Source organism: Bufo gargarizans, chromosome 7 (assembly GCF_014858855.1).
Source record: "Bufo gargarizans isolate SCDJY-AF-19 chromosome 7, ASM1485885v1, whole genome shotgun sequence".
In the NCBI taxonomy this organism is placed as follows: Eukaryota; Metazoa; Chordata; class Amphibia; order Anura; family Bufonidae; genus Bufo; species Bufo gargarizans.
In genome coordinates, this window is record NC_058086.1 from 74,550,883 (window position 1) to 74,578,223 (window position 27,341).

The 27,341-nt window shown below is 45.2% G+C and overlaps 1 protein-coding gene across 1 annotated transcript in view; it reads left to right on the forward strand.

The window, feature by feature from the left end:
* Positions 1 to 27,341, forward strand: part of LOC122944171 (RNA binding protein fox-1 homolog 2) — a 356,156-nt gene that overhangs the window by 42,462 nt on the left and 286,353 nt on the right. The window contains exon 7 of the mRNA XM_044302402.1: positions 14,798 to 14,890. Within this exon, the coding sequence (XP_044158337.1) occupies positions 14,798 to 14,890 (93 nt within the window). The remainder of the gene's footprint in view (positions 1 to 14,797; positions 14,891 to 27,341) is intronic.

Sequence of the window (27,341 nt, forward strand, 5' to 3'; positions counted from 1 at the left end):
AAATTTTGTCTGTTTTGAAAATTGCCCACCAATAAAGTTCCTTTTATCCATTTACTGGTCGTTTCCTGCGACTGCCTCAACTAGTTGAATTGGTTCCAATCCATGGGGTACACCTCCCCTACTCGCCCTCCTGTTCTTGCTGTTAAAGTGTGAAGAGCTAAAGCTAAATAATGCTTTCTCAGGGGTGCATGTAGCATGTTCAGTAAATAGAAAAAAAAGATCTAGGGGGAACTTTGTTAGCAAATGACAGCCAGAGTTGTCGTTCTGCATCTCCACCACCAGGTGGAGAGATATTGGGGTTGATGTGCTGCAACAATTGTAGGGTATGATACCAGAACATCAATTTTTTTTTTAATAGGAATTATCGCTATGGGATGTGCCGGTAGAAGTCATGGCAGCTCTTCTCCAAATCAGTTTCTATTCCTGCATGGTCCAAGATAGTATCCCATTTAGTCATATAGGAATGCCGAACAAGAGCGGAAGGGGGCTGAGCAGAAAATAAATGTCAGAAATAAGTGTTTTAGTTGAGTCCGATGGCTTACAGTTTTTCTAAAGAGGTTGGAGTGGAGACCTGGGAAGACTTAAATAAAGTAGTGAGGAAATGTTATGTCTGCATACGTGGATATCTAGAAGCTTCTGGTAGTTTAAAGTTAGAACTAAGGGTAGTGAACGGCAAAAGGCGTAGGGTCCTATAGTCTGTCTGCAAAGCAGAATACCTTGTTAGTGAACCATGACTTAAAAAAAATGAAAGCATACCCTTTGGAAATACAGGGTTAAATAGAAACAATGCAATAGGGGATTTGAGGGCTGTTAGAGTAACAATTAAACTTTTTATAATAATTATGTTGTCCCTAATCCCCAAAATTTTTACTGTACGATTTTTACTATACTTTACATCCCTAAAGTGCACCATTCAGTGTGTGCTTAAAACTCAGATCTCCGTACACATCTCAGCGGTGTACGGAGTACTCCTTTTATGAAAGGGCAGGAGCGCACATTGTCTGGGGAGCACGGGCAGGAGCAGCAATTACTAACTCCTGGCATAGCACATGGGTACCCTGTACCCATGTACTATGCCAGGATTAGCTGACCGGAGCAGCTCCTGCCTGTGTCTGCTCCTCTGAGCTAATCCTGGCATAGTACATGGGTTCAGAGTACCCATGTGTTCTATGCCAGGAGTTAATAATTGTCAGGGGAGCACTGGCAGGAGCAGCAATGTGTGCTACTGCTCATACTCCCTGCACTACTGCTGACCATTCATAAAATTTGTACTCTGTACACCGCTGTGCTGTCAGCGGTGTAGGGACAACAGAGTTTTAAGCGCACTATGAATGGTGCGCTTTAGGAATTTAAAAATAGAAAGTTAAGTATATTAGGAAAAATGTATTTAGGGGATTAGGAACAAGATACTAAAATATCATAGGTTTATTTACTCTTTTTAAAGAAAAAGCTGTTTGCAGGCATGCCATACGGTACACATAAAGGACATCGGGCCCACTAGTTTTGACTAGTTATGAGCGAATTTTATATTTTTTGAAATTCTTTTCTGTTTGGCTTGTGGTATAATGTGAACTGCGTTATGGATTCCGTTACCACGGAATGGCTTTAGAGGCATTAAGTTATTCATTCCGTCATAATGGAAGTCTATGGCCTGCATAAATGATCCATCATGGAATTGCGTTATGGTCCGTGGTAATGGAATCCATAACTCAGATCAGATTATACCACAAGCCGAACCGAACATGAATCTCAAAATGTGAAATTCGCTTATCCCTAGCTGTAACGGTAGTGCAGGGTGTATTGGAGACCACAGAAGGGAGTCTGGATATATACTTTACTTTTACTTTTCTTTCTCAATCCACCTCAAATACACATAATTGTGGGTATCCTCTAGAGATGTGCCCCTATAGTATTTAGTAATATCTGGTACCTCCAATCCCCCCCCCCCCCCCCCTTGTGTTTTAACAGCAGTAAGGACTTTAAACAACATTCTATGTTGCTTGCCATTCCATATAAAACGCAAAATGGAGGATTGGAGAGCTCATAGGTCTCAAGTAAAGCAACTTAGGAAGAAGAGACGTTTTCTCTATGCCCGAAGAAAGATAAAGGCAAGTTCATCCATATAGTCATAAAGGTTCTTGGTTTGCAAAAAAGAGCAGCGAAATTCTGAGCGTACAGGGAAGAGTATATGGGGGGTAACAGTATCCCTAGGTACTGTAGAGCTGAGTACTCCACCTCAAGTGAAAGTTGGTTTGAAATAATGCTAACCTATCCTGAGGGGTGGGGTGTGGAGCGGAAATGTATTTACTTTATAACCCGATAGTCTGCCAAATTCCTCCAGTAAGTGGAAGAGATTTGTTTGAGTAACCTATAAGTCAGATAAATTGAGGACATAATCTGTAAATAGGGAGATTTTAAATCCTATACTGTTAACTAATATACCGCGGATATTAGGATGGTGTGTAATGGCCGCCGAGGGCTCAATACAAAGGACTAGGGTTGCATCGGGTATCTAACTTAAGACACCCAATCGATACTTTTGCACCCGCTTCCATGCGATACCGGGATTTGGTATTTTCCAATACTAAACTGTGCAGCCTAGTATCTTTTAGGGAACATGCTCCAAACATACCACCTACTAGATTTGATCATGCTGAGTTTAAGGGAGAAATTCAACATCTCCTTTTGCATCTGAAAAGTTGCATTTAAAGACTCTTGAAAAGTTGTTGCATCTCCCACTTCTTGCCGTCCTCACCATTTTTCTAAAAAGGGTGTGGCAAGCCTTGAGAACGAGACATGGCAAGCTATCCAGACAAATTTATCTTCATTTGCAACAGTTTTCTGTCTCCAAGCTGTCGTAGAGTTCTGGTAAGGTGCACAGACAGAGCTATAGGATGCACCTAATTTATGACCAGGCCTGCACCTCGTCATAAATTAGGCACATGTTCCAGCAGTGCAGGGGATAATAAGATGGGGAGATTTAGCAAGTCAGACACTTAATCTGCCAAAGTGCATATCTCTGCCCTAATTCCAGTATTCTGTTCTGGCATAGGATCAGAATAGTGGGACCACCAGATCTGGCCTATGCCTGACATTGCTGGTAATAGACTGATACCATTCCCAATACTGGGGTCTGGCCGTGTGGAGTATGAGCTCCCTGTTCTCATGATCAGTGTGGTTGGTCCCCACTGATCAAACAATGTAGTTCCCCCTATCCTGTTGATGGGCATTACTTTTTATAACCAGAATCCCCGTTGGTGCACTGGGTGCATAACTTCACTGTGAAGTGCTCTCATTAAAGGGGTTCTCCAAGATTTAAGAAAATGAAAATACTTAAATATTACTATTGTACCTTATTTTTTGCCCCAAAAGTGTGGGGGGGGGGAAGTGATCATTAGTACCGGAGGACCAGGAAGCAGTGAAGGCTCTATCCTCGCAGCGGCTGTTGGCTGTGCAGTGGCTGCGCACAGCGCGAGGGCGCTATGTGACCTCACGCTGTGCACGCCGGTTCACAGCACAGCTGACAGCAGGAAAAAGACAAAGCGCGGGCAGTGAGGAGTGGCCGCGTCCAGGAGCAGGAGAGTTAAGTGGTTTATTTTTTTTTTTTAAAGATAATGTGGGCAATAGCTCACCCTCTGTCACAAAGAGGTGCTCAAATCTAAAATGATTCACCCTTCAAATAATGCAAAAATGATGTCTAGTACTAGAAGACTGGCACACTCGACATATGGGACTCTATGGATCAATGCAAATCAATTTATTGTACATATACATAAAAGGGTAAAAGAATAAAAGGTAACTTATAATAAAATGTTTGATTACTCAAACCTAGTATGATATGAATATTACCACTTAATTACTATTTGAAAATCGCATAATATTGCACTTATTATTGCATAATACCATAAAACATATATTTCAACCTCCTGTATCATGCAATGATCTTTATGTTGGTCGGATGGTAATTACAAGAAAACTATAGCTATTTGCAGATGAGTTCCTATGGGGAAAAAAAAGGTCTGCCTTAGTTATATCCTTTGTGGAAAAAATGGAGGCAAGAGGATAGTAATGTCCTCTGGGATAGAGTCAATATTCCAATTGTGGTTACTTTAAACGTAGTTATTTCCTTTTGCACTAATAAGTGCAATATTATGCAATTTTCAAATAGTAATTAAGTGGTAATATTCATATCATACTAGGTTTGAGTGATCAAACATTTTATTAGAAGTTACCTTTTATTCTTTTATCCTTTTATGTATAGGTTCAATAAACTTTGTGATTTGCATCGATCCATAGAGTCCCATATGTCGAGTGTGCCAATCTTCTAGTACTAGACATTGTTTACCCAGGGAGCATACCCAGGGACAGGAAACAACGTGGAGCTCTTTAAATACTCCCCTCCCCTTACCTGCTCCAGTTGTTTCCTGTCCCTCTGGGAACAAGCGTGGAGTTCCACTGGTGGGAGATTCGTTCGGGTTTCCCATCAGTAAATCGCCGGCTGGTCGAATACGGGGGCAGGATCGCGGGACTGCGGTGCGTTTCTCCCTGTCTCCCAGGTAAAGTCAGCTTTACCCTTTGAGGATTTAGGTCTCCTAAAGGACCCAATGGATAAAAGAAGCGAGGCCCTACTAAGTGTCATGGGAGGCTTCCATGTCCATCCTTGGACCTAGTGTAGCCTCAACCTATACAGCCAGGTCCATGACTATCTAGTTAAAACCAACTAGAGGAACACCTAGTATCAGGAACCCCATGAGAGAATATTTTAGCATCTCTGCCAGTTCTTAAACAGGCGGCAAATTTTCTGGCCGACGCTTCGGTCGATTCTATTAAACTACCAGATCTGCGGCCCTCTCAAACTCCACCATAAGGGCAGTGTGGCTTAGGTCCTGGTCAGGTGATGCGGCATCCAAGAACAAGCTCTGCGGCATCCCATGCGAAGGTGATAGGGTGTTCGGGTCAGTCCTGGACGACATCCTAGAAAAGGCCACAGACAAAAAGAAGGGGTTTCCCTCGGAACAAAGGAGTTTTCGTCAGACTGTTTTTTCCTGCATCCAGGGGCAGACAAGACCAGAAAAGGAAAGATTTTTCTCCCCGGTGGCATTCGGGAAGAGGAAGAGGTCGAGGTTTTTTATTCAACCCCTCTGACTCCTCCCAAAAGTCAACAAAACAATGACTTCAAATGCAGGGTAGGAGGAAGACTGAAGTACTTCCTCCCAGCCTGGGAGCAGTGGCGTAACTACCGGGGAAGCAGGGGAAGCAGCTGCTTCGGGGCCCGGGCTGCCAAGGGGGCCCGGCGCCCCGGCTTAAAATATTGTGTTCATTTTCAAGTTAGTTAAATATTGTGTTCAGGGCCCCTTCACAGCAGCCGCTAGTGTGATCTAATTTTACTGTCTGCTAAAGTCTCCTGGTCTGGGATTCGAACCCACAACCTCCAATCTATTAGTGAATCAGTGGCAAAGCATTTACCCTCACAGCCATAAAGGCTGCATTACAACTGACTGTAAAAAAAAAAAAAAATACATCTATACACATGACAGCTGCCAAAACACACCTAGCACTGCTATATCTGTATATGACAGCTGTCCCTGCACACTCAGCTCTGCTATATCTCTATATATGACAGCTGCCCCAGCAAACCCAGCTCTACTACATCTATACACATGACAGCTGCCAAAACACAGCCAGCTCTGCTACATCTATACACATGACAGCTGCCCCCAACATACCAGGCACTGCTATATCTCTATATGACAGCTGTCCCAGCACACTCAGCTCTGCTATATCTCTATATATGACAGCTGCCCCAGCAAACCCAGCTCTACTACATCTATACACATGACAGCTGCCGAAACACAGCCAGCTCTGCTACATCTATACACATGACAGCTGCCTCCAACACACCAGCACTGCTATATATCTATATGACAGCTGTCCCAGCACACTCAGCTCTGCTATATCTCTATATATGACAGCTGCCCCAGCAAACCCAGCTCTACTACATCTATACACATGACAGCTGCCAAAACACAGCCAGCTCTGCTACATCTATACACATGACAGCTGCACCAGCACACTCAGCTCTGCTATATCTCTATATATGACAGCTGCCCCAGCAAACCCAGCTCTACTACATCTATACATGACAGATGCCCAAACACACCCAGCTCTACTACATCTATACACATGACAGCTGCCGAAACACAGCCAGCTCTGCTACATCTATACACATGACAGCTGCCCCCAACACACCAGCACTGCTATATATCTATATGACAGCTGTCCCAGCACGCTCAGCTCTGCTATATCTCTATATATGACAGTTGCCCCAGCAAACCCAGCTCTACTACATCTATACACATGACAGATGCCTAAACACACCCAGCTCTGCTACATCTATACACATGACAGCTATATATAGAGATATAGCAGAGCTGAGTGTGCTGGAACAGCTGTCATATAGAGATATAGCTGAGATACTGCTATATCTGTATATGACAGCTGTCTCAGCACATTCAGCTCTGCTACATCTCTATATATGAGCAGCTGCCATGTGTATAGATGTACACTTAGCCAGCTATAACAGTAGAAGTCTCATATTTTTTCAGTCAGCATCAAGGCAGCTCCTATGGTCTAGTGGTTAGCTGTTCTGCCTCTGAAGCAGAAGGTCGTGGGTTCGAATCCCAGCAGACTCTTTTCTGAAATACAAGCACTGAGTCCATATAAGGACATACTGGGCGGGACACAGAAAGAGGCTGCATCGCATCGCTGACATGGAGGTAAGTAGAAGTGTTTATTTATTTTTTTTAATACCCGACTGTTACTGCCATGGGGGGAGCGGAAGGCACCTGATACTGGCACATAGGGGGGGGGGGGGGAGTGGGGTTGGCACCTGATACTGGCATGGGGGGGGGGAGAGAGGCACCTGATACTGGCAGGGGGGGGGGGGGGGAGGGAGAGAGGCACTTGATACTGGCACTTTTTTTGTGGTGGTGGTGGGGGGGGGGGAAGATGGCACTATGATACTGGGACATGGGGGGGGGGGGGGGTTGGCACCTGATACTGGCACATGGGGAGGGGGGAGGGAGAGAGGCACTTGATATTGGCACTTTTTAGTGGGGGGGGGGGAGATGGCACTATGATACTGGGACATGGGGGGGAGGAGAGAGGCACTTGATACTGGCATGTGGGGGGGGGGGTTGGCACTATGATACTGGCACATGGGGGGAGAGGCACTTAATACTGGCACTTTTTTGTGGGGGAGATGGCACTATGATACTGGCACATGGGGGGAAGAGAGAGGCACTTGATACTGGCACATGGGGGGTGGGAAGGAGAGAGGCACTTGATACTGGCACATGGGGGGAGATGGCACTATGATACTGGGACATGTGGGGGGGGGGAGAGGCACTTGATACTGGCACATTATTGGGGGGCATTATGGGGGACACTAGGCTGGCAGCCTATCAGAGGCCGGACACTGAGGGGCATCTACTGGGGCACTATATATGGGGCATTTTATACTGGTACATTTTGGGGGCACTAGCAGGAAGGGGGGAGAGGAGCACTATGGGGGAATTTACTGGGGGCACTATATAGGGGTATTTTATACTGGCACATTATGGGGGCACTATGGGGACATTAGCTCAACTGGGGGCATTACAAGGGTGTATTTTTTGCACTGTCACATTATAAGGAGAATTATTACTAGTGGGGGGGGGGGGGGCATTATGGTGGGTTTTATTACTGCCCCATGGTATGACCCCCTAGTAGCAGCACCGGCCTCTCCCTGCTTTGCTATCCCACTGCCCCTTCTCCAAATCCTTATTATAAAATCTTTCTCATTAGGATAAAACACAACATCAGCTCCGCCGAGCCCCCGGCCAAAGTGTGGAAGTGGCGTCCGAGATCCCCAAGGGCCGAGCCAAGTAACTGTAAGTGTTCATGTGGAGTATGTTTATGTTATGCACATATAGCCTACACTGTGCCCCACAATATACAGTATACCGCTACACTGTGCCCCACAATGTACAGTATACCTCTATACTGTGCCCCACAATGTACAGTATACCTCTATACTGTGCCCCACAATGTACAGTATACTGCTACACTGTGCCCCACAATATACAGTATACCGCTACACTGTGCCCCACAATGTACAGTATACCTCTATACTGTGCCCCACAATATACAGTATACCTCTACACTGTGCCTCACAATATACAGTATACTGCTACTGTGCCACACAATATACAGTATACCTCTACACTGTGCCACACAATATACAGTATACCGCTACACTGTGCCACACAATATACAGTATACCTCTACACTGTGCCCCACAATATACAGTATACCTCTACACTGTGCCTCACAATATACCGCTACACTGTGCCACACAATATACAGTATACCGCTACACTGTGCCTCACAATATACCTCAACACTGTGCCACACAATATACAGTATACCGCTACACTGTGCCTCACAATATACCTCTACACTGTGCCACACAATATACAGTATACCGCTACACTGTGCCACACAATATACAGTATACCTCTATACTGTGCCACACAATATACAGTATACCGCTACACTGTGCCCCACAATATACAGTATACCTCTACACTGTGCCACACAATATACAGTATACCGCTACACTGTGCCACACAATATACAGTATACCTCTATACTGTGCCACACAATATACAGTATACCGCTACACTGTGCCAAAGGAGTGGGGTTTACACAGGAGGAGGGAGGTGCGAAGCGCGCTGAGGGGGGCCCTTACAAATATTTGCTGTGGGGCCCAGTCACTTCTAGTTACGCCCCTGCCTGGGAGAGTATCTCCAATTCCCCCTGGGTGTTGGATGTAGTCTCATCAGGCCTAAAGTTGAAGTTTTCCACTCTTCCCCAGGAGGTTTTCCACATCACCAAAAAAGCCGATCCAGTCCAAGCATTAATACTAGATCAGAGAAAGATCCTCTTGCAAAAAGAAGCTATAGTGTCAGTTCCCCCAGCAGAACAGGGAACAGGTTATTATTCCCCTATATTTTTAGTCAAAAAACCAAACGGCTCATACAGAGCCATTATAAACTTAAAGGGACTGAACCAACATCTACTTTACAAACGATTCAAGATGGAGAGCATAAAATCCACTATAAGTCTCTTACAGAGAAACACCTTTATGGCAACCCTAGACCTCACCGACTCGCATTACCATATTCCAATCTGCAGAGAGCATCAGAAATTCCTCAGATTTGCAGTACAGCAAGATTCGGTGGTACTCCATTATCAATTCCAGGTCCTTCCTTTCGGCATTACGTCAGCGCCAAGAGTCTTCTCCAAAGTAATGGCGGAGGTGATAGCAGACCTTCATCTAAAGGGCATATTAGTTGTGCCTTACTTGGACGACTTCCTTATAGCGGCTGCATCAGAGAGTCTTCTATTAGAACAAATAGATTTAGTGAAGCAAAGCCTAACGGCTCTGGGGTGGCTGATAAATATAGAAAAGTCAGACCTCTGGCCCGAAAGCAGAAAGATCTTTTTAGGGATGCTGCTGGACTCAAGTCTCATGAGGACCTTCCTCCCACGGGAAAAGATTCAGACTATCAAGCAGGAATTTACTCTATTCCGCAGCAAATCAAGAGCGACAGTCAGATCAGTAATGAAGATCTTGGGTCTGATGTCCTCATCTATCCCAGCAGTAAAGTGGGCTCAGGCTCACTCACGAACCCTTCAGTCTTTTATGCTCAGAGAATGGGACAAGAGCAGAGCTTCACTAGAGCGGAGGGTAAGAGTCCCTCAATATGTAAGAGATTCCGTGAATTGGTGGTTGATCAGCCAGAACCTAAACACAGGCGTTCCGTGGCAACAAACAGATGTAGTCACTATTACTACAGATGCCAGCAAGAACGGTTGGGGGGCCTTTTCAGACAGGTCCGTAGTACAGGGTGGCCGGCAAGGAGATCCGATCCTAGCCTCTTCCAAACTGAGGGATTAAGTGCAGTCTGAGAGGCCTTGAAGGCCCTTCACTCAGATATCCGCGGGAAAGAAGTGAGAATACTCTCAGACAACACCACACCTGTGGCCTATCTAAACAGGCAAGGATGCACAAGAAGCCCATCCTTAGCGAGGGTCTCAAGAGAAATTTTCTCAGCAGAGATATCTTAAATGAAGGGGAATGGTCCTTTAAACCCAAGGATATTCCATCAGATGGCACAAACATGGTTCCTTCCAGAAATATATCTGTTCGCCACGCGTCAAAACAGACAAGTAGAGAAGTTTGGCTCTCTAGCCTATACGGATCACCCACTCATAGTGGACTCTCTCCCACCCGTGGCCAAAGGTAAACCTGTATGCCTTCCCTCCCTTTGCGTTAATCCCCAAAGTACTGCAAAAGGTACTACAGGAGAACCACAAGCTGATCCTGATCGCTCCTTACTGGCCCAAGAGATCGTGGTTCCCTCTCCTAGTGAGGATGTCAGCAGGAGACGTGTGGCGACTACCAAACATCCCGGATCTCCTTCACCAGGGCCCAGTATGGCATCCCAAGACAACACAGCATGGAGACTGAGCGGGAGATATTAAAGGGAAAGGGCCTCTCGGACGCGGTAATTTTCACAATTCTCTATAGTCGCAAGAAGGTGACTTCTAAGATTTATGACAGAATCTGGCAGTCTTTCAGAAGATTCACCGGGTGGGGGGGGTTGGGGGGGGGGGGGTACCAGAGGTCCCCTTGTAATCACTAAGGTCCTAGAGTTCCTCCTGTCAGGTCTGCAGAAGGGGCTAAGAGTAAGCACTATAAAAGTCCACATATCAGCTTTGAGTGCCTCACTTGATATTAAATTAGCAGAGGTAGACCTTGTTAAGAGATTTGTGAAAGGAGCTCGGAGAAAGCAACCAATAGTGAGGTCCACTGTCCCCCCTTGGGACTTGAATCTAGTCTTAGCAGCCTTATCAGACAGTCCCTTTGAACCCTTATCTGAGAGATCTCTAAAGTTACTTACCTTTTAAAACAGTTTTTTTTAGTTGCCATCACCTCGGCTAGGAGGGTGGGGGAGATCCAGGCCTTCTCGTGCAGGCCCCCGTACCTGTCCATCAAGGATGATAGGATAGTACTGAGACATTCTCCCTCTTTTTTACCTAAGGTGGTCTCTTAAGTTCCACTGTCTTTAGGAGGTGTCCCTCCCTTCCTTTGGATCCCCGTCAGGCGGTCAGGAGCAAAGGCGATTCCACAACCTGGATGTAAGAACAGTCCTTGCCTACCTGAAGGCTACGGAAGATCTCAGGAAAATGGACAGACTGTTTATTCAATTTGCAGGCCCAAATAAAGGGAACGCAGCAAGAAAGGCATCTGTTAGTCGATGGATCAGATTGACAATCCTGACATGTTATGACTTGGGGAGGTTCCTCCCCCGGCAGGCTTGAAAGCCCATTCAACCCGATCTGTAGCAGCCTCTTGGGCTGAATCAGCGGAGGTTCCGTTAGAGCAAATTTGCCAGGCAGCCACCTGGTCGTCACCTTCTACTTTCTTTAGACATTATCAGTTAGACGTGTTGAAGAGCAGGGAGTTATCATTTGCTCACAGAGTATTATCTGCGGTTGTCCCCCCCCCCCCCCCTGATATGGGATTCCTCGGTTATTCCTCCGGTCGTGCCGCTGGGGCGGCGTTTAGTAAGATTTCAATTACTTACCGGTAATTGGTTTTTCCTCTAGCCCCCACAGCGGCACGGGGAATTTCCCTCCCATTAGTTATTCTAACTTTTATTTTATTTTTAAAAGGGAAAGAAGGAAGAAGTTTTTTTGTGTCTTTTCTCGGAGAGTATCCTTGTATATTTTTCAATAACACATAAAGATTAATTTTGTTGCATCCATTCGAGTTTCTCGGTTATTTACTGGAGCAGGTAAGGGGAGGGGAGTATTTAAAGAGCTCCACGTTGTTTCCTGTCCCTGGGGAGGCGGGGTATCCTCCTGTCGTGCCGCTGTGGGGGCTAGAGGAAAAACCAATTACCGGCGAGTAATTGAAATCTTCGCATTGGGTTCTGAGCTGAGGTCTGATTGTGGGACTGAGCTCAGGTCTTGTTAGGGTCTATTAACATTGGTGGTCTGATTGGGGCTGTTAGCTGAGGTCTGATCTGAGGTCTAATGAAACATTTTTTTTCTCATTTTCCTCTAAAACCTCTTATAGGGCGAAAAATACATTAATTTTTATTTTTTTTGTTAAAACTGCTTGTTTGGTCTATGGGGCGGTCATTGGGAGAAAAAATGGTCCTATTAGTCTACACAAAACCTGTCCTAATCACACTGGAGGACATGTCTCCTCTTCTGCTCTACTTGTCAGAGATTATGATCCTGAATACAGCTGATCTTTAGCTTAATCTCTGTAGCAATGGAGTTCTTGAGGAGACATGAAGTAGGGAGGACAGACTGTGGCAATATGTTGCTCTGGTAATGGAAACTGCATACAAGTGCTGCTGCTCATTAGCCCCAACCTCCTTTCTGTACTTCATGTTTACTCATGAACTCCATTCTCATTTTATCAGCTGTTTTCAGGATCATAATCCCTGACAAGTAGAGCAGAGAGGAGGATGCAGCAGCTCTTTACCTCAGTGTTCTGAGGTAGAGCCGGTCCTCCTGTGTGATTAGGACAGGTTTTGTGTGTACTAATAGGAATGATTGTTCCCCAGACAAATAAGCCACTATAGCTAATGAAAGGTATTTGGGAATATGTTTTATAATAAAGTAATTTAGTATTTTTATTTTCTTCTTTCCTGGAGAACCCCTTTAAACTGCATCTCAGGCCATCCTATCTGCTCTTAATGGCAGCTGTAATGGTCTCTTGGTTGACTCTGAGTAGAGGGGAGCTGCTGTGATGCAGCTGAATGCAGCATGCGTTCCATAGTTAAAGGGGTTATCTGAAATGCAGTTCTGATCTCTTGTGGCTGCCATTTCCAAGATCATGTGCTGTCCATCCACCATGTGGTCCCATCCTGGCATTGCAGCCTCCAGTGCCTGCGTGAGTATTGAATCTCGTGAAAGAGTCAGAGATTCAGACTTGCACATGTGCTGGATGTTGTAATAACAAGCTGGGATCACGTGTTGAATTCTGAAAATAAAAGCTCCACAAAAGGCATGTTTGTTCTGCCCTCACCAACCTCTAATCTAAAGGGCACCTTTTCGGAAGATTTGTACCCTTGAAACTGGCTGACCTGTTGCATTTGCACTTGGCAGCTTAAGGCATGTGTGTTGGTCCCATGTTCATATGTGCACGCATTGCTGCAAGCCTCAAGGAGCAAAAGATGTGTTGCCATTACTTCTAGAGGCTCGGTGCTCTCACTGCCACACCCTCTACATTTTGACAGGATAAAGCCTTGTTTACACGTCAGTGTGCTGTATGTGTTCTCCAAGGAGATCACATGTCCCCATTCATTTTAATGTGTTGTATTCACACATCAGTGTTTTAGCACGGGTGCATGCGCTATTTTGTCCGTTCACAGATCCATCACATCCATTATATTCTATGGGTCCGTGAAAACCACTGATGCCATCCGTTTCAAAGATCATTAAGAAGAGATTCTTTTGAAAATTATTTTTCAGCTGTTCAGTGTCAGTGAAACGGATGCAACACGGACAGCTAAAAACGGACACACGGATGCATCACTGACTGCCTGCTCACGTATTTAAGCACAGGCTTAAAGGGGTTTTCTCAAGACACTTTTATACTTGCCTGCTCCCGGCGTGCCGTCCACTTCCTGGTTTCGGCAGGGGGCGGGCTCCATCTTCATTGATGTCTTCTCCCGGCCAGGGCGCGCGCTGTGCTTGCCAGGAGGAAGTCACCAGGGCACATGTGCGTACTTGGTGTGCGCGTTCAGTACAGCGGCCGGCCAGGAGAAGAAAAGAAATGTAGTTCATTATCACTGTTAAATCATTAACGGATTTAACAGTGATCATTAAGATGATAATACCCCTTTAAGGCAGTCGCGTCGCCAAGCTTGGCCCTGACTTCTCCTAAAGTCAAAGTGGAGAGGGTGTGAACGTTGCAGAGAGCTGAGCCCCTAGGAGTAACTGCAGGGCCCCTGTTGCTCCTAGAGGATCATTTGCATATATTAAAACATCATTTTTCTCAGCAATGTGGGCACATCTGAACATGGGACCAACACTGATGGCTTCAGCAGCCAAGCGCACATGTAACAGGTCACCCAGTTTCGTAGACACAAATCTGCTGACAACATGGTCAAGACTGCTGAACCATTCCATTTTAATATAAAGACCAGACTAGTTCCACAAATGTATAACAGTCAATCGAATATGACCTAGAACTAAATCACTTGCTGAAGGTGATTCATCAATGTATTTCTTGTTGAGGTTTGTAAACCCATCGATGAATATCCAGCTATTGCCTGTAATGTGAAAAAAGCTTCATGCCATTGAGCCATGTGGAATCAGAATTAAAAATGGCCACCCCCCCTCCTTCTTCCCTTCCTCTTTTTCCTTTGTAGGTATATTCACTCCCCTCACATTGCATGTGTCTGAAGAGCATCAACATGACAGATTAGCGCTCTGTGTTTTCTGGTCTTTCACTGTTGCCAACTTTAAAACAAATGAGAGGTTTTGATGTCCTGTCTTGTGTGTGTTTTTTTTAAATTTTTTTTTAGGGTTTATTTTTAATTCTGGCTCTTTGGCGGCTGATGTTTTCTTATGCCCCTTTACTCCCTTTCCACTCTCCCTTCCCTTCTCTTTTCTTTCCCCTTCCCTTCTCTAATGATCTGCATGTATGTCTCCCCTTTGCACGCAGGGTTTTGGTTTTGTAACTTTTGAAACTAGCGCGGATGCTGACCGGGCCCGGGAGAAATTGCACAGCACGGTGATTGAGGGGCGAAAAATCGAGGTGCATGTCTTTACCTGAAACTGAAAGATTGCTAAATGCTAGCAGCTAAACACCATTCTGTCCTTACTTTTCACTTTTTTGCCGTTCTTCATATGTCCCTGATTATCTTTTTAATTGCTTGTCTTCTGTTTAGCGCAATTATTATAATGTCATGTCATTTTTAATTTGTACATTAAGCTGTTATCCATTCTGTTTTCCCCAACTCCTTCCTGAAAATACTGCCAAACACCATACTCCACCGTCCCCCTTCGCCTGCCTTACCCTAATTGTGCTATTACATGGGTGTCATTGGTTGTGGGTAGTTTATCACTAAATAATGAGCTGCTCCTGGACTGGCAAACTGAAGCAATGGCAAGTCCAAGTGCAGCCAGCAAATGAAACATCGCGAGTGCTGTCTGTGGCTGCTGATGCACAAGTGTAATAGCACCATAAGGCTATACGCACACGACAGTGAAAAACATTTTTAATGGCTATCATTCTTCTATTTTAAAACCAATGGTGGCCTATGGGGTTATTCACATGACAGTTTTTTGACTGCCAGTGAATATCGGATGTCAGAAAATAGAACATGTTGGTTCTTGTCAGTTTTTTACTGACAGTCTTCCCCCATATAATTGAATGAGTCCGTTTTTAATGTCTCTCAGAAAGGCATCAGGGAAAAAAACATCTTTTCAAAATTGAAAAAAAGTCTGTTAAAAATAGATAAACTGTCCGTGTTGTGTGCATAAATTGTCTGCTTATTTTGTGTAGTTAAAACGAGTTATGCTGGCTATGAACTAACATTTACAGGAGGATGCAGTTCTCCAATATGAAAATCAAACACCATCTCCATACCACTACTTGCCATGAAATGTGTTTTAATACTTTGATTTCCATATTTGCTGCCTCCTTAAAGGGAACCTGTCACCTCAAAAATGCATATAAAACTGCCACCATTACCTTATAGTAGCCCCCAGTCTGTTCATAATCATATGTTTGATCCAGTAGTCTGATGCTCAATAGCTTAAAAAAATAAATAAAAAATATTTAAGCGCCATCAGCGCTATCTAGCGGTCAGCTTCAAGTCAAGGGGGCAGCGGCTTCCTTGCTTAAAGTCAAGGTAAGCATGCCCCCTAAACCCTTTCTTGTTTCACAGCCAGAAGTCTTGCGCAATCACAGTGCACTCCTTGATAAGGCGCAATCCCATCTCCGGCTGCCGCTGTTAGGCGGCTTTCAGTGGCGCATCGTGCATGCGTCAGACTTCTGCGATCCTGGCCGCACTTCAGGCAGTCAATCAAACAAGAGAAAGGACAGTTAGGGGCGCGTGCTTACCTTGACTTGAAGCAAGGAAGCCGCTGCCCCCTTGACTTGAAACTGACCGGCAAGATGGCACTGATGACACTTAAAATAGTGCTGGCAGTTTTATATGTGTTTTTGAGGCGTCTGGTTCCCTTTATATAGAATTCTGTATTTTGCACAGCCTAACACCTCTCCAAGATGTCTTTTAAAACCTGTAAACTAGAGTGTCTGTGCATGCTGGTTGTAGACTATGTTTATGCCATTTTTTTTTTACTACCTTTTTATTGTAGACCAGTTATATACAGCTATGGCTCAATTCACACCATATTTTTGTGTACAGTTGGCAATGTATGCAAGGAACAAAAGTTTTCTAGCAGTATACTGTACGAGATAAATGCCAATTGTCTTCTTTTGGCATATGTCAGGCAGGTATGCATCTGGACACATTTAATTGTATAGAAAGGAATACATGGACTACTGAACTGAGCCTCACACTGAGCACTTAAATGTATAGAAATTGTTTTATTTTCCATAATTGCTATCAAAGCCAGACATATCCAAATGTAAGGGTGCTTGTTTGCATATGTATTCACAGTACATAGTTTGAAGACAGCAAAACTGTTTACTTCCCCTAAATCTCAAAATGAGGACAACTCTCTGTAACTTTATGCCTCGATTTAAGGATCAATGTGACAGATCTGCCAGAAGTGTGTAGTTGTATACTGTTTACACTGTGTGTTTGTCGGAGATATCTACTGCTGGTGAGATTGGCTGATGTGGTCATGTGTTTAATCCCAGAGAACTAGACCAATGCCGCTGGAGAAAGAAGAACGTGAGAATCTAATTTTTTAAGCAGTTTTAGGGATTGTCTGAAATGTATCCGGCATGGCTGTCCACAACCCGGCAAATATGCTGAGAATCGGACAAATCTGTGCATCTATATACACACAGTACAGACCAAAAGTTTGGACACACCTTCTCATTCAAAGAGTTTTCTTTATTTTCATGACAGATTCACACTGAAGGCATCAAAACTATGAATTAAAGGGGTTGTCCGGGTTCAGAGCTGAACCCGGGCATACCCTTATTTTCACCCCGGCAGCCCCCCTGAGCCTAGCATCGGAGCATCTCATGCTCCGATGCGCTCCAGTGCCCTGCGCTAGATCGCGCAGGGCACAGGCTCTTGTGTTTTCAATAACACACTGCCGGGCGGTAACTTCCGCCCAGCGGTGTGTTCGGTGACGTCACTGGCTCTGAGGGGCGGGCTTTAGCTCTGCCCTAGCCGTTTTACTGGCTAGGGCAGAGCCAAATCCCGCCCATCAGTACCGGTGACGTCACCGGTGTTCCTGTCAGCCCCATGGAGAGCCCCGGTACGTCACCGGAACTCAGAAAAATGCCTTTGCCCTGTGCAATTTGGCGCAGGGCAAAGGAGAGCATCGGAGCATGAACTTGATGCTCATGTCAGGGGGGCTGCCTGGGTGAAAATGGAGGGCTGTCCAGGTTCAGCTCTGAACCTGGACAACCCGTTTAACACATGTGGAACATAACAAAAAAGTGTGAAACAACTGAAAATGTGTCATATTCTAGGTTCTTCAAAGTAGCCACCTTTTTGCTTTGATTACTGCTTTGCACACTCTTGGTATTCTCTTGATGAGCTTCAAGAGGTAGTCACCTGAAATGGTTTTCACTTCACAGGTGTGCCCTGTCAGGTTTAATAAGTGGGATTTCTTGCCTTATAAATGGGGTTGGGACCATCAGCTGCATTGTGGAGAAGTCAGGTGGATACACAGCTGATAGTCCTACTGAATAGACTGTTAGAATTTGTATTATGGCAAGAAAAAAGCAGCTAAGTAAAGAAAAACGATTGCCATCATTACTTTAACAAATTAAGGTCAGTCAGTCCGAAAAATTGGGAAAACTTAGAAAGTGTCGCCAAGTGCAGTCGCAAAAACCATCAAGCGCTGCAAAGAAACTGGCTCGCATGCGGACCGCCCCAGGAAAGAAAGACCAAGAGTTACCTCTGCTGCGGAGGATAAGTTCATCCGAGTCACCAGCCTCAGAAATCGCAGGTTAACAGCAGCTCAGATTAGAGACCAGGTCAATGCCACACAGAGTTCTAGCAGCAGACACATCTCTAGAACAACTGTAAAGAGGAGACTGTGTGAATCAGGTCTTCATGGTAGAATATCTTCTAGGAAACCACTGCTAAGGACAGGCAACAAGCTTGTTTAGGCTAAAGAACACAAGGAATGGACATTAGACCAGTGGAAATCTGTGCTTTGGTCTGATGAGTCCAAATTTGAGATCTTTGGTTCCAACCACCGTGTCTTTGTGCGACGCAGTAAAGGTGAACGGATGGACTCTGCATGCCTGGTTCCCACCGTGAAGCATGGAGGAGGAGGTGTGATGGTGTGGGGGTGCTTTGCTGGTGACACTGTTGGGAATTTATTCAAAATTGAAGGCATACTGAACCAGCATGGCTACCACAGCATCTTGCAGCGGCATGCTATTTCATCCGGTTTGCGTTTTTAGTTGAAAAATAAATGATGGTCCAACAGGACAATGACTCCAAACACACCTCCAGGCTGTGTAAGGGCTATTTGACCATAAAGGAGAGTGATGGGGTGCTGCGCCAGATGACCTGGCCTCCAGTCACCGGACCTGAACCCAATCGAGATGGTTTGGGGTGAGCTGGACCGCAGAGTGAAGGCAAAAGGGCCAACAAGTGCTAAGCATCTCTGGGAACTCCTTCAATACTGTTGGAAGACCATTTCAGGTCACTACCTCTTGAAGCTCATCAAGAGAATGCCAAAAGTGTGCAAAGCAGTAATCCAAAGCAAAAGATGGCTACTTTGAAGAACCTAGAATATGGCATATTTTCAGTTGTTTCACACTTCACTTTTTTGTTATGTTCCACATGTGTTAATTCATAGTTTTGATGCCTTCAGTGTGAATCTACAATTTTCAAAGTCATGAAAATAAAGAAAACTTTGAATGAGAAGGTGTCACCGCAGCACATCCAATGGTGAAAAAAATGTGGGATCCTTTATTCACCCAAGCAGCGACGTTTTGGTCCGCTTGCTGGGACCATTTTCAAGCAATGCATCATATACAACTGTGGGTTTTTATGTGATCGTGTCAAATTAGCATACATAAGTGATACTTAATCAATAATATTCAAAAAAAGGATACAAAACCTTTTCATATGGATATATAGAAGCATCATATTCGAAAAGCGGTGTTATAAAGCATATAAATCCGTATGTCTCAAACATAACAGTACATCAGTACATTAAACATATACATGCTTTGCATAAGTGATAATCAACAGTGAATAATTGTCACCTGTGTGTGTGACATCGTAGGAGGGCCAGGCATGGAATCAGGCGAGCTCAATGGTAGGCGGATACAGAGTTGCAAGCGTATGCCACATGGATACGGCGTCCCGGAACTGAAGCTGCGCATGTCCGTGACATCACTGGAGGAATAATCACGTGTTCGCGAGTGGTCCATCACATGACACCTCGCGTCATATGCAGCTTAGGTAGAGCGCGTAATACAAATACAGTATAATGTGTATAGGCCAAATATACATCAGGATGATCTACCCAGGGTACACTCCCGGGTTACGTGCTATCTTACGATGCACTGTCATCCGGAATATACGAGCGGGAGAGGAGGGGACCAGCGGCAGCTGTTGCCCTGCTACTCCCATCATTAACCCTTGACGGGCAGAAAACTTCCAAAATTAGCCAGATTATGTAAAAAAAATGCATTTGAAGAGCGCATCAATGTGAATAAGAATGTAAGTACAGTATACCCAGGAATAAACCGCACGTGTCCAAAGCAACCAACCTCCTGTTAAGCTAAGCCCTTCCATCCACAGGTCCTGTATGTGAGATAAAAGGTGAAAATAAAAAAATATATTATCCAAATATATTTAGAATTAAAAGAAAAAACAGATTTTTCGACACCAATGACAACAAGGTCATGAAAATAGGGAATCGTATGAATAGCCATGGTTTGTACTCCACATTTAGACCCCCCGGTTTGATCGTTTGAAATTTGAAGATCCATTCAGATTCCCGTTTTTTAAGTATTTTTATGCGATTACCTCCTGTTCGTGGCAATGGGACATGGTCTATGATCATGAACCTGAGATCACCTTCCCCATGGCCCATGTTCGCGAAGTGGTGTGAGACTGGCAAATCCTTGCATTTTTTCCGCATAGAAAAGCGGTGCTGATTGAAACGGGATTTGAAATCACATGTGGTCTCACCCACATACAGTAACTTGCATGGGCACCATAAAACAGATGACATAACAAGAGTCACAGGTTAAATAAAATTTCAGAGGATAAGACACCCCAGTATTTGGATGAATGAAATCACGTCCCTTCACCATGTACTTGCAGTTCACACAGTGAAGGCACGGGTAACTGCCACACTTCTTAGGAGCCAAAAGTAATTGGTATACACCTTTTTGTGAGCCAGTCATTTTTCACTAGTTTGTCTTTAAGATTACTGGCTCTTTTGTATGACATGATAGGTCTATTACAGAATTCAGGAATATTCTTATGTTCTGTGCCAAGAATTGACCAATATTGGTTAATAATTTTACTGACTTTAGTACTGGCTTCACAAAAGGTGGATACAAAGGGTATTTTTTTAGATTGATTCCTCTTAGTGCCATGAAAAAGGTCACCTTTCTCTCTCTGGTTGATACGACTCAATTGTTGTTGTAAAACGGATGCTGGATTCCGCCTCTGAAAGATTGTGTCATTCTTTCTAAAGTTTTGTCGAGTGTGCAGCTGTCACTCACTATCTTCTTGGCTCTGATAAATTGGCTGTACGGAAGTGACCGCACCATCGTCCGGCGATGAGCGCTGTCATACCTCAGGACGGTGTTGCGGTCAGTAGGCTTCGTATAGACTTCAGTTTTTAGCATTGTACCGATGCGCTGGACACTGACATCCAGAAAATGCAATTCACATGTGGAAAATTCCAATGTGAACTGTATGTCCTGTAGGGCTGCAGCTAACGATTATTTGAATAATCGATTAGTTGCCGATTAATTTCTACGATTAATCGATTAATCAGCAAAAACGACAAAATTACAAAACAGAGGTTTATATGATCTTACTTGAAAAAATATGTTCAAAGGCCATATTAAAACAAATTGTGGACGACACTATTATGGGGGATCTGTGGACGACACTATTATGGGGGATCTGTGGACGACACTATTATGGGGGATCTGTGGACGACACTATTAAGGGGGATCTGTGGACGACACTATTATGGGGGATCTGTGGACGACACTATTATGGGGGATCTGTGGACGACACTATTATGGGGGATCTGTGGACGACACTATTATGGGGGATCTGTGGACGACACTATTATGGGGGATCTGTGGACGACACTATTATGGGGGATCTGTGGACGACACTATTATGGGGGATCTGTGGACGACACTATTATGGGGGATCTGTGGACGACACTATTATGGGGGATCTGTGGACGACACTATTATGGGGGATCTGTGGACGACACTATTATGGGGGATCTGTGGACGACACTATTATGGGGGATCTGTGGACGACACTATTATGGGGGATCTGTGGACGACACTATTATGGGGGATCTGTGGACGACACTATTATGGGGGATCTGTGGACGGCGCAGTTATGGAGTGGGGGATCTGTGGACGGCGCAGTTATGGAGAGGGGGATCTGTGGGCGGCGCAGTTATGGAGAGGGGGATCTGTGGGCGGCGTAGTTATGGAGAGGGGGATCTGTGGACGGCGTAGTTATGGAGAGGGGATCTGTGGACGGCGTAGTTATGGAGAGGGGGATCTGTGGGCGGCGTAGTTATGGAGAGGGGGATCTGTGGGCGGCACAGTTATGGAGAGGGGGATCTGTGGGCGGCACAGTTATGGAGAGGGGGATCTGTGGGCGGCACAGTTATGGAGAGGGGGATCTGTGGGCGGCGCTGTTATGGAGAGGGGGATCTGTGGGTGGCGCTGTTATGGAGAGGGGGATATGTGCACTGTTATGGGCATAACAGTGCACAGATCCCTTTCCTCATAACAGTGCACAGATCCCCCTCCCCATAGCAGTGCCATAGACAGATCCTCCCCCCTCCCCATAACAGCCCCGGCCCCGATGCTTATAAGTTGGACTAATCACGTCTGCATCTTTATTTTACCTTTTTACAATGACGCTCCTGTAACAGCCAGGCAGAGCGGACGGCGGCGTAACGTCACTCACGTGACGCACCTGCTCCGCCCACCTCATGAATGAAGGAGGCGGAGCAGGCGTGTCACGTGAGTGAGTGACGTTACGCCGCCGTCCGCTCTGCCTGGCTGTTACAGGAGCGTCATTGTAAAAAGGTAAAATAAAGATGCAGGGACCGCCCGCCCGCATAGCAACGAATCGGCGATTATTCGATAACTGGATTCGTCGACAACGAATCCAGATATCGAATATAATCGATTACATCGATTAATCGTTGCAGCCCTAATGTCCTGATTTAAGCCATTTAAATAATTGTGAAAACATATGTAGCTCAGCTACTGAACCCGTCCAGATAACAAAAATATAGTCTATGTATCTCCACCACCTCAGCACATGGCTGAAGTGGTGGGACACAGACATGTTGTTCCTCCAAATGAGACGACCATGTTGGCGTACGTTGGGGCCACATTCGTCCCCATGGCCGTCCCCCTAATTTGCATATAGTAATCATCTCCAAAAAGGAAATAATTACTATGCAGGATTAATCTTAATAAAGCGAGAAAAAGTTTTAGCCTCAATAGAGTAATTTGAGTTAGCCAGAGCAGATTCCACAACTGCTATCCCAATGTTATGTTGTATAGAAGTATACAGACTGACTATGTCGAAGGAGGCCAATATGGCGTTCTCCGGCATTGTCACGTCTGCTAACTTACCCCAAAAAATCGGTATCTTTTATGTAAGATTTAGATTCTAATACATAATTTTGAAGAATTTTATCCAAAAAGATGGAGGCATTGCTTAATAAAGAACCACGGCCAGAAACAATGGGTCTGCCGGGTGGACATTGTAAATTCTTGTGAATTTTTGGTAGCAAATAAAATAAAGGAGTGACTGGATGATCTATCTGCAAAAACTCACTAAGGTGTTCGTCTATGAGACCTATTTGTGTGTACATGTTGATAAGTAACTTTAATTCACGTTGGATGTCAAATTTGGGGTCCCTTTGGAGTTTAACATACACTGCGGTGTCAGATAATTGACGGGTTGCTTCTGCCATGTACATGGAAGTATCCATGACCACTACCGCACCACCCTTATCAGCTGGTTTGATTCAACCAGAGAGAGAAAGGTGACCTTTTTCATGGCACTAAGAGGAATCAATCTCAAAAAATACCCTTTGTATCCACCTTTTGTGAAGCCAGTACTAAAGTCAGTAAAATTATTAACCAATATTGGTCAATTCTTGGCACAGAACATAAGAATATTCCTGAATTCTGTAATAGACCTATCATGTCATACAAAAGAGCCAGTAATCTTAAAGACAAACTAGTGAAAAATGACTGGCTCACAAAAAGGTGTATACCAATTACTTTTGGCCCCTAAGAAGTGTGGCAGTTACCCGTGCCTTCACTGTGTGAACTGCAAGTACATGGTGAAGGGACGTGATTTCATTCATCCAAATACTGGGGTGTCTTATCCTCTGAAATTTTATTTAACCTGTGACTCTTGTTATGTCATCTGTTTTATGGTGCCCATGCAAGTTACTGTATGTGGGTGAGACCACATGTGATTTCAAATCCTGTTTCAATCAGCACCGCTTTTCTATACGGAAAAAACACAAGGATTTGCCAGTCTCACACCACTTTGCGAACATGGGCCATGGGGAAGGTGATCTCAGGTTCATGATCATAGACCATGTCCCATTGACGCGAACAGGAGGTAATCGCATAAAAATACTTAAACGGGAATCTGAATGGATCTTCAAATTTCAAACGATCAAACCGGGGGGTCTAAATGTGGAGTACAAACCATGGCTATTCATATGATTGTAGAAAAGGTTGTAGCCAGCTCACCTTCCGATCCTGTGTGACGGTGCACGGGGCGGACTCAAGCCAGTCCGGAGGTAGATGCACAAAGTAGAAAGGCTCCGGCACCAGAAGGACGTAGTGAAAAATCCCGGTCTTTATTTTTGTCACCACAATACAATGATCATGACTAAGAACAATATCGTTCGAAACGCGTAGATCGTGGGGATAAGTGGGTTCCAGTGTCACTGTTGCTGGTTGTACCTGTATTGTGGTGACAAAAATAAAGACCGGGATTTTTCACTACGTCCTTCTGGTGCCGGAGCCTTTTTCTACTTTGTGTGTTCATATGATTCCCTATTTTCATGACCTTGTTGCCATTGGTGTCGAAAAATCTGTTTTTTCTTTTAATTCTAAATATATTTGGATAATATATTTTTTTATTTTCACCTTTTATCTCACATACAGGACCTGTGGATGGAAGGGCTTAGCTCAACAGGAGGTTGGATGCTTTGGACACGTGCGGTTTATTCCTGGGTATACTGTACTTACATTCTTATTCACATTGATGCGCTCTTCAAATGCGTTTTTTACATAATCTGGCTAATTTTGGAAGTTTTCTGCCCGTCAAGGGTTAATGATGGGAGTAGCAGGGCAACAGCTGCCGCTGGTCCCCCCCCCTCCCGCTCGTATATTCCGGATGACAGTGCATCGTAAGAAACTGATCAGTCAGATCTATAATAGTATTAGTGTCAACTTAGTTCGCCCTCCACCCAAAACGCAGTGTTTGCCCAATCAGGCATGATCGGTCGCCCACACGTGCGTTCACCCATGCCCTCCCCGCCGCAGTGACAAAAATTATTTTATTTTTTTGATCACTGCACAATCGCTTGACTTCACAAGCGCTGCAGCGATAAAAAAAAAAAATCAGTTTTGATATTTTTTTTATCAATCGCAGCGGCTTCCGCTACTTCGCTAGCCTCCCATTTGTAAGACAGGTTTGCTTTTTTTTTTTTGTCTCAGGGAATACCCCCTAAATTTAGTTGACCAAATGGCAAACAAGGGGTATTTAGAGTCCTAAAGGCTTCTGACCCAGTCGGATGAGGAATGGGAACCCTCATCTGACAAATCCAGCGGGTCAGAATATGAACCTGTAGAAAGCAGTGGCAGTCTGACCCAAAGTTCGTACGAGGAGGTTGAGGTCCCTGATAGCACCAGGCGTACCCGGCCCCGTGCTGCTAGACCACAGGTTGCGCAGGATCCGCTTCAAGGGCAGCTGAGGGGGGCTGGCGCTGTCGTATTACGTGGTGAGGCATACACCAGCAGCGCTGCCCACCCTGAACCTAGTACCAGCACTGCCGTACAACATGGTGAAGTGGCAAGCACCAGAAGGGCAGTTGAAGCTGGTACGGTGGCGCATGCAATAGTTACCCCGTCGCAGCCACCGCACAGACAGGCCCGTAGAGTCCCTGAGGTGCCGGCAAACCCTGATTGGCACCAGTAGCTCCCCCTTTCACTGCCCAATCTGGAGTTCGGGTTGAGACAGCTCAGATCGGTTTGGCACTGGGATTTTTCTAGCTGTTCTTGACTGCGGAGCTCTTGGACATAGTCGTTTCAGAAACAAATCCTTATGCCACTCAATTTATATCCGCCAACCCGGGAAGCTGTTATGCCCAGCCTTTCCAGTGGAAACCTGTCCAAGTTTCCGAAATAAAACATTTTCTGGGCCTCCTCCTCAACATGGGTCTAACCAAAAAGCATAAATAGCGGTCATATTGGTCCACGAACCAAATTCATCACATGCCCATGTTCTCTGCTGCTATGTCCAGGGCACGATTTGAGGCCATCCTGTGTTTCCTGCACTTTAGCAACAACAGCACCTCTCGTCCCAGAGGCCACCCAGCTTTTGACCGGCTCGACAAAATTCGGCCCCTCATAGACCACTTCAACACCAAATTTGCAGATTTGTATACCCCTGAGCAAAACATCTGCCTAGACGAGTCCCTTATACATGTTACTGGGCGCCTTGGCTTCAAACAATACATCCCAAGCAAGCGTGCCCGGTATGGGGTCAAATTGTATAAGCTCTGTGAAAGTGCCACAGGCTATACCCACAAATTTTGGATCTATGAGGGTAAAGATCAGACCCTGGAGCCGGTCGGTTACCCTGACTACCTGGGGAGCAGTGGGAAGACAGTCTGGGAATTGGTGTCACCCTTATTTGGCAAGGAGTACCATCTTTATGTGGACAATTTCTACACAAGTGTGCCCCTATTCAGGCATTTGTTCCTAGAACAGATTGGCTGCTGTGGCACCGCGCGACCTAGTCGCCGGGGCTTCCCCCAACGGCTTGTTACCACCCGTCTTGCAAGGGGGGAGAGGGCTGCCTTGTGTAACAAAGAACTGCTCGCGGTGAAATGGAGAGACTAGCGTGACATTTACATGCTCTCCTCCATTCACGCAGACAAGACAATACAAATAGAACGAGCAACCAGTGTCATTGAAAAGCCCCTCTCGGTCCACGACTATAATTTGCTCATGGGAGGGGTGGACTTCAATTACCAGATGTTGGCTCCTTATTTAGTATCCCAACGCACCAGACGCTGGTATAAGGTGTCTGTATATTTGTTTCAATTGGCTGTATTTAATAGTTTTGTTCTCTACAGTAAGGATGGGAGAACAGGATTTCCTCAAATTTCAGGAAGAGATCATCGAGAACCTCCTGTATCCAGGAGGTTCCATGGCCCCAATCACTAGTGTAGTGAGCCGTCTACACGAGCAACATTTCCCCAATGTCGTTGCTGGTACCTCAACCCAATCGTCACCCTGAAAAAGATGTTGTGTCTGTAGCAGGAGTGGAATAAGGCGTGACACCCCCTATTTCTGTCCTGACTGCCCTGACCACCCTGCCCTATGCTTTGGGGAGTGTTTCCGGAAGTACCACACACAGGTACACTTAGCATAGGGATTGCGTTACACAGGACAGGCACACAGGGCTATTAGGGCCCTTTAATTCACAGCTGCTGCAAACCTCTCCTTTAACCTGGGACAAACTGCATAATGTACTTCACCAAATTGGGGGATTTGCGCTTTGCACATTGTCCCATGGGGAAGGAGAGGTTTGTTCTAT